Source organism: Gymnoscopelus braueri (assembly GCF_963280865.1).
Source record: "Gymnoscopelus braueri genome assembly, chromosome: 20".
Classification (NCBI taxonomy): domain Eukaryota; kingdom Metazoa; phylum Chordata; class Actinopteri; order Myctophiformes; family Myctophidae; genus Gymnoscopelus; species Gymnoscopelus braueri.
The window spans coordinates 44,554,565-44,563,188 of NC_137622.1; the positions used below are offsets into that span (position 1 = coordinate 44,554,565).

At 43.3% G+C, this 8,624-nt stretch overlaps 1 protein-coding gene across 1 annotated transcript; it reads left to right on the forward strand.

The window, feature by feature from the left end:
• Positions 1-6,923: 6,923 nt before the first annotated feature.
• On the forward strand, positions 6,924-8,324 carry LOC308075738 (coiled-coil domain-containing protein 63-like; the record flags this gene model as incomplete). Its single annotated transcript, XM_080415684.1, has 1 exon — positions 6,924-8,324. One exon carries the CDS (start codon positions 6,924-6,926, stop codon positions 8,322-8,324), a length of 1,401 nt encoding a protein of 466 aa, XP_080271810.1.
• Positions 8,325-8,624: the final 300 nt, after the last annotated feature.

The window sequence follows — 8,624 nt, forward strand, 5'->3', positions numbered from 1 at the left end:
GAAAAAAGAAAGAAGCAATGATAAGTAATATGCACAATAAGCCATTGAAACATAGAAGACTGAACTTGAGAGAAAGAAGACCATGCAATTAACATGAGCATTTTAAACCCTCACCTCAGTAAAACAACGCCTTAGCCTATCCTCAAGACACACTATGTGTAATCCGAATAATGCCAAATCATGATCACCTCAATGCATTGTCGTGGACAGGGATCGAACTAGCGACCTACGGACTCCAAGACTGCCTTTCTTCTCATTGAGCTAGATATATGGCCTCCCTGATAGTGTCTGTTGATAATTATAGGTATTTCCGTTCATTTTGAACCAGGCCTCTGTGTCCCGAACTACTCTAGATCACTGGTTCACAAACCATTTACCAATAAAGGCATTTTTGTGTCTCCTCAGAACGAAAACTAGTGAAAGTAGCCGATCTACAAGCTCACAAAACGTTGCTATCTGAAAAGTTGTGAGGTTGTAGATCGGCTATTTTCACAATGAAGTATGTCATACATTAAAAGAGAGACAAAACTATAAGTAATATGCACAATAAGCCATAGAAGACTGAGCTTAAGGTCATGTTTTTTGCAATGCCACCTCTCACCGAGAGAGAGAGAGAGAGAGAGAGAGGGGGAATAGATTGAAGAGAGATGGAAGCAGAATGGATTGATTGGACATCTCAACCTATAGCCATTAACAGGAATCGAACCCTCAACCTTCGGATTGACAGGCTGCAACACTACCTATAGTGCTATAGCTTTGTCCAGGCTGAGGTTGTCTTTTGAAGATAAAACTGAACCAGTGAAAGCAGCCGATCTACAAGCTCAGAAACACGTTGCTATCTGAAAGTTTTGAGATTGTAGATCGGCTATTTTCAGAATGAAGTATGTCATACATTGCAAAAACATACCCTCTCAAATAAGCTTTTCATGTTATCTTTATCAATTGCACATGTGTTCATTGATGCAGTCTTGTTGTTTGCAATGCACTTTAAATGAAGTCTGCACAAGTGAGGCTTGAACCAGTGACCTTGATGTTGTGAGACATTCACTTAAGTGGGAAGCCATTGGACCAACAGACCTGATCTAGTGAAAACGGAGGTCAGAAAGATGATACCATTTCACGCAAATAGCAGAAAATCCTGGGTTTAAGTGTTTTTCAAACTGCTCAAAATTGCGGACAATCTAAGGGCGGAGCTAACTGGTTAAAGTGATACATGTGTTCCTCATGAGTCAAGGCACATGTGTAAGCAGGTTTAATGGCTGTCGGCCAAACGAGGCATGACTTTTGCCTAACCCTTTCATGCATGAATTATGATAACCTGAGAAAAAAAAATGTTACTAAGTGTTTTTATGTGTCTTTAGACATACATATAACAACTGCACTTACATTTTTTTAAAACAACAATTTTTTAAGGAGTTATTGACCTGTCCACTCAGGAGGACAGCATGCATTTGTGTTTTTAACTGAAAAGAATAAGGATCAAATACAACCAATGAATAAAATTATAAAAATCTAATAATATCAAATCAAATATATTTGTAATGCTGTAAAACTAATTTTTTCACATTTCTAACATATTCTAATACTATTTATTAACTTTCTCTTGACTCCTCGGCTCAACAAACACAAAACACATAAATAATAGTGTTTCTACTGTCAAGTGAAAACCAAAATAACTCTAAATTGAACACCAACATGAGTGCTTACTGTCTAGTGAAAACCAAACTGTGTGATGGGTGATGGCTGTTTGAAGTTAGCCTGGCATGGCCAGACTAGTGCAGGCTAGATTGAAGTAGTCGCACCTGGCCTGAGTCAAACTAAATTGACTAAGCACCTAGGGCACAAAGCCTGCACGCATTTTATGCAGATGTACTTGGATGTTCCTGTGCATGCAACATCATGGCATCTGTTTGCATTGTTTTGTGTCTGTATGCTGGGGCCAGTGGTTTCCAGGGGCAAACCTGGTCTCAGGGGTGCCTTGGACACTGCAATGTGTTTCACAATGTTCATACAAGATGGACTTGGTGAAGCGATATAGTACAGGATATAGGTCAGTAAAACTGAAGAGACTGTATTACTGAAATACATCTGAAAGAGAGTGTTGGGAGAGTTACTCACAATGTCCTCTGTTATTTTTGTAGAAAATGTTCATCAAAATAATGGTGGCGGTTGGTGGTGAATTGGGTGGGGGGCTAAGAAATCTATTATACTATAAGCTACCTATATAGTTCACCCTGCAGCAACAGCATCACATTCCAGATACCAGGTTACAGTAATGACACTACTATATGCCTATACTTTGTTATAGCAAGAGCTCCACTCCACAACAACACAAGTAGGCTACCCACAATAATAGCCTGATGATGCAAAAAATAAACACACACACACACACACGCGCACACACACACACACACACACACACACACACACACACACACACACACACACACACACACACACACACACACACACACACACACACACACTACTATTTCTTTCTCTGTGCATTTTAGCAAAAAGGATTATATGCCAAAATGATTGGATAGGCAACATGTTATGTGTTCCAACAGTAATGACTGCTGATAACCTACTGCAACAGTTTTTATTACAACTGTAATCAATTCAAATAGCTCCATGGGGATTGTTTTTGTTTGTGTGGGATGGGGGATGGCTGACCTGGCCTGAGTCAAACTAATTGGACTAATTGGACTCAGAGTTGGGCACTGTGAGTCCAATTAGTTTGACTCAGGCCAGGTGAGACTACTTCAATCAACCATCACCCATCACACAGTTTTTGCTGAAGTCTGACCACTTGGGTCAAAACTGAATTTCCCTTGTAGGTTCAAATAGGTTATTATTATTATTATTACCCGTATTATTATTATTATTATTATTATCATCATCATCATACAGCTTCACTGTCACTGCTAATCATATTTGCTTATCCTTCTTTTTCTGGCAGCCATTGATCACCACTGGCCACTATCATCATCCTCACTTTAGTCATATAATAGTTACTCCACTATCCTGTAGGAATAGGTCTATAATGAGCTGCACATGACCTCTAAAAAATATAAATAGACACAAATGTACTCCCATAATGTACAAAAATATGCATAAAATATTATTTTTGATACAAACAATGCAGGTTACTTTCTAATAACATGAATACATTGATTTATATCCAGAAAGGTTACTGCAGATGAAGCATTTTCAAGAGCAAACTGTGGCAGCAAAAGTATGAATTGTAGTTGAAATAGAGCCAGTGATGCATGCAGTCCAATTTAGTGGACAGATGATCAATCATAATTTCCTCCCAATATAAAATCAATACTTGGAATTTTTCACAACTATAGTGCTTATTAGATGTTACTTGATGTAATAATGTTTTTTTTACCTGCAGGGGTCTCCTACTTTAGAAGGAATGGATAGATATTCCTGAGCTGTTGGGCTTGTTTACATTTCTGTCAGCCATCTTGGATGTTGAAAAAATTATGTTGCAGTTACAACACCTGGCCACTGGATGGCAGTATTGAGGTGATGCTCTAGCGTCCCCTGTATAGGCTAGTATGCAACTCTGACATCAAAACCTATGAGCTGTCCACTGTAGTGACCGTTATGCGTGAAAGGGTTTCCATTTTCAAAAAATTGCTATAGCGCCCCCGTTTGACCAATTGGAGTAAGATTGGTTTCAGTGATATTTGGAATGACCCTGTACATTACTGCAAATCTTCAAAGAAATGTGAGTCTGCATGTATGAATCTGCAGGGAAGATGAATAATTGTCATAAAACTGCAATATTCATTGGCTCATTAAAGCTTCATTTTTTCACTTATGGAAAATCCGCTGCATCGTTGAGTCGGCATAGGTCCAAAGTTCATGTGTAAAAAGTTTTGCAGATTGCTCAAAAATCCCAGGAGGAGATAGATTTTAGCTTCTTTTCATATAATTCAAAATGGTGGGAGATCTAAAGGTCAGAGGTCAAAAGTCAGAGGGTGAAAGTTGTTCATCATGAGTAGACGCATGTGTGTATTGAAGTTTCATGGCTGTAGGTCAAACAGGGCATGAGTTGTACCTGTTCAAAGTTGGCATTTTCAATTGAGTGCTATAGCGCCACCTTTTGACGAAAGATTGTGAGAATTATTTCTTGATCGTTTTTCATGACCATCTACCATATGGCTGAGTTTCGTAAAAAGCGACAGCACGGTTCACCCAGAACTGCGAAAAGTGGCAGAAACAGAATACAGGCAACATTAAAACAGGTCCAGAGCTGAGCTCTGGCCCCGTAACTAGAGGTTTCATCTAGGCCCGATCAAAAACAAAAGTTGCTGCGGCCAAAGATAACTTATGCTGCGGCCAAGAAGACGGAAAGCTGCTGTGGCTAAAATGTTAAAATGAAGTTTTATATTAATTGTACAATATGTAAGTACATTGAAGGCGGGGAAAGAAGCCTAAGTATTCGCCAGAGCACTGATCAACAGTCTGTGGCAAGTTTCGGGGCAAGTGGAGCGATCGTGTGTTGAGCAACCCCGGACGTACTTTTGGAGGTCGTCAATTATAGTAGTAGGATAATAATACACTTTATTTCTATAGAACCTTTCATGACATGAAATGCAGCTCAACGTGCTTTACAGAGCAAGAATAAAGCATGAGTGCTTTACAGAAAAAGTGTATTTGTACACACTCAGAGTTACAGACCTGTAATGGTCATTTAGGGCTAGCTCTTTATGTGTTTGTCTATATTGTATGTCCATGGCAAAAAATAGAATTCTGTCAAAAATGTCCACCACAAGCCAGCATGGCGATGCCCCCTGAAAACGATCAATTGATTGATCATTAAAATAAACCTCATCCTCCCGTTTCACATGCAACTGCACCATGTTGTTGTAGGCACACCATGTTGTTGAACCCTCTGGACCTCTGAATAACACAATAATAATCCTTTATGATTATATTGTTCATACATTTACATTATTCTTACATTTATTCTCAGCTCTAAAAGCGTTTTCTAAACTACAATGAAAGCAAGGCAACCTGCACATGTTTTTATATGTGCGTCAGTGACGTCAGAGTTAGTTCAGACCTCGCATTGTGATTGGCTGAGGTGTTGTCAATAAAACAAGACCAGGAGACCTGGTTCTGCCAGACCCAGAATAAATTCCTAGTACTTTATAAGGACTTCGTATGACGGACTTCGTATTACGTGTCAGCCTGTGTCCCTTTTATGCCCATGTATGGAGAAGAAAGAGTCCCTTTTATACAGCCGGTCTTTTTCGCCCATGTATGGACGAAAGGGGGCAGAGCCTCATGTAGCCCGACCCTCTGGGTCTGGCAAATATCAAGTCTGAGCAGAACTTATTTACTAGCTGTATCCTAGCAATGGACACCAATTGGTGGTGCGGCTAGTTTTCATGTTCCTTCCTTTAAAACAAAACAAAACAAATAAAAAGGTCATACTATCCATCAGGGTCCTTTAAACAGGCTAAGTTCAAGCTTCTCCATTGGCTGTTCGCCACTGAATGTTGTTAAATAGATAGTATTTATGGAGCTGGTCTTAATACACATTTTCATCTTATCTTCGTATAATTGGTCCTCAATAATGCTCATTATAAGATGACACCATTTCTGTCTCCTCACTCTGTCTAGCCTAGCCTCGTTCCCAGCCTTTACGCATCTACTCTTTACTCATCTACTATTTACTCATCTACTCTTTACTCATCTACTCTTTACTCATCTACTCTTTACTCATCTATTTACTCATCTGTCTAGCCTAGCCTCGTTCCCAGCCTTTACTCATCTGCTCTTTACTCATCTACTCTTTACTCATCTGCTCTTTACTCATCTACTCTTTACTCATCTGCTCTTTACTCATCTACTCTTTACTCATCTACTCACTCTGTCTAGCCTAGCCTCGTTCCCAGCCTTTACTCATCTGCTCTTTACTCATCTACTCTTTACTCATCTGCTCACTCTGTCTAGCCTAGCCTTGTTCCCAGCCTTTACTCATCTACTCTTTAGTCATCTACTCACTCTGTCTAGCCTAGCCTCGTTCCCAGCCTTTACTCATCTACTCTTTACTCATCTACTCTTTACTCATCTGCTCTTTACTCTTTACTCATCTACTCTTTACTCATCTACTCTTTACTCATCTACTCTTTACTCTTTACTCATCTACTCTTTACTCATCTACTCTTTACTCATCTACTCTTTACTCATCTGCTCTTTACTCATCTGCTCTTTACTCTTTACTCATCTACTCTTTACTCATCTACTCTTTACTCATCTACTCTTTACTCATCTGCTCTTTACTCATCTGCTCTTTACTCTTTACTCATCTACTCTTTACTCATCTACTCTTTACTCATCTACTCACTCTGTCTAGCCTAGCCTCGTTCCCAGCCTTCACTCATCTGCCAAGAGAAAAGCCTAATGCAGAGAGTGTCTATAGGGGCGGGACTTCCGTTGTACGTATTTCCTTTTTTGACCAATCACAACACTCGTTTCATTCACAGAGAATGTTAACAGATTTGTAAAGCGTCAACGTCATTTCCTTGGGCGGTACTTCCGCCAAATTCCGGTGCTTCCACTTAGACACTCTACCGGCTAGGTCTTGTCCAGCGTGCCCTGTGTCTCATTGGTGCGCTGTGTTTCCACAAACAGAATGTCCAAGTCATCATCATCTATAATGCACGACAACGTATCCTCTCCCTTCCATCTCTTTTCTGGGGTTCATTTTGTGACTCCTTTATGTTACGAGAATGTAATTGTTACATCAACTTCTCAAAGACCTAAACGAATCGCCATGGCAATGCTCTCCCATAGCTCTGCACAGCTGGTGACGTCACCCTACGCCACAGATTATATTTATATAAGAGCTCACTGAAACATCTATAAATATATGAATACTGAAGATGTATGAAAGCATGAACGATGACGAGAGCTCAGCCACGAGCTCTCACGGCAGCGAGCAGGATGTTAAGACCCTGGACAAACTCCACCGGGATTACAGGACCCTGAAAAGAGAGCGGCGACGGCGGCAGCTGTACAACACCCACTGCCAGGAGGTCATACGCAAACAACGTCGCGAGATAGACAAGCTGCAGAAGCGGCAGCACGACATCCAGCAAAGTCTTGTAGCATCGGAGAATGTTCAGGACTCGGAGCACACCCGGCGCCTCTGCCTCCTCCTGGAGATGGACGAGATCGACGAGGCTTACGACCGAGAGAAGCAGTGTCAGGCGGAGCTGGACAAGGAGATCTCCAGCCTGCTGAGGATCCTGAAGAAGAAAGCCCACACGAGTGACAAACAGAAGTCTCAGGCGGGGGTGACCCAGAGGGGCATCCGCACCCTGGACTACAGGCTGGAGGTGGCTCTGTCCTACTTCGGCGGCCAGATGACCAAGAACAGCCACCTGAGAGACGAGCTGGACATCCTACGCAAGGAGCGCCTCCACTTCCAGGAGTTCTACCACCGGCTGGACAAGGAGCTGCGGGAGGTGCGCAAGGAGGTGATGGACATGATCGGCCTGACCAACGCCATGTACGACGCCCGGGTGGAGGCCCAGCGGAAGATGAGCGGGCTGAGGGAGAAGGTCGTCCGGGACCTGGCCCGCCACGGCGCCGAGGTAAAGGAGCAGGCCCAGGTTCTGGCGCTCCAGCAGCACCTCAGGGTGTTCACCACCACCAAGTGCAACGAGAGGATCAGCCCCGACGCCGAGGAGCAGAAGTGGTTGGACGGCGGCGGTGAGGCGGCGGAGAGCCTGGAGGAGGTGTTCATGAGGATCAAGGCGGTGACGGGAGAGTACAACATGGGCCTGGACATGGTGGTCACCAGGTTCATCCAAGGGGAGGAGCTCAACGCGGCGCTCACCAGAATGATAGCGACACAAGTGGCCAAGATGGAGAGGATGAGGGAGCACATCCGGCAGGTGCAGGAGGAGATGAGGCAGATCAGAACCGACGACCTGGAGCAAGAGCGCCGGCATCTGGCCATGATGAGAGACACGGAGGACAACCAGAAACAGTTGGACGTGAAGATCCAAGAGACGGTGCTTCTGCTGAACAACACCAACAGCATCATGGAGCAGATCAAGGCCCTGGTGGACGGCATCCTGAACGGCATCGCCCAGACCGAGCGCAAGGCCATCGAGGACAAGCTGAAATCGGCGGGGATCACGGAGGACAACATCTTGACCTTCCTGGAGCTGGTGGAGCAGAAGACCAGCGACCTGCTAATCCATCAAGCCTCCTTCCAACCCACCGCCAAATACACCGAAGATGAGGGCGAGTATACGGACACTGACAACTGGAAAGACGGATGCTGAGATCTTGACGTTTTCTTTTTCACGCCGCCTGACGCGTGCCGCTCAAAGCATCAGTTCTTCCAGATGCTTTGAGATGACGCAGAATACGGTAAAAGCAGCGGGTTCTCCACCTCTTCTGGATCAGGGCCCCCACGCGGAAATCTCTAAAGTGTTCACGGCCCACCCATCTGACCCACTTAAGCGTGGGACATATGGGTGGGCCGCGTGTTTATTTTTAATGATCATGAATGAATCGATTGTGTTCCGGCTTGGATCGACGGAACTAACATAGTGTACTTCCTATTTAGTGTACTTCCTATT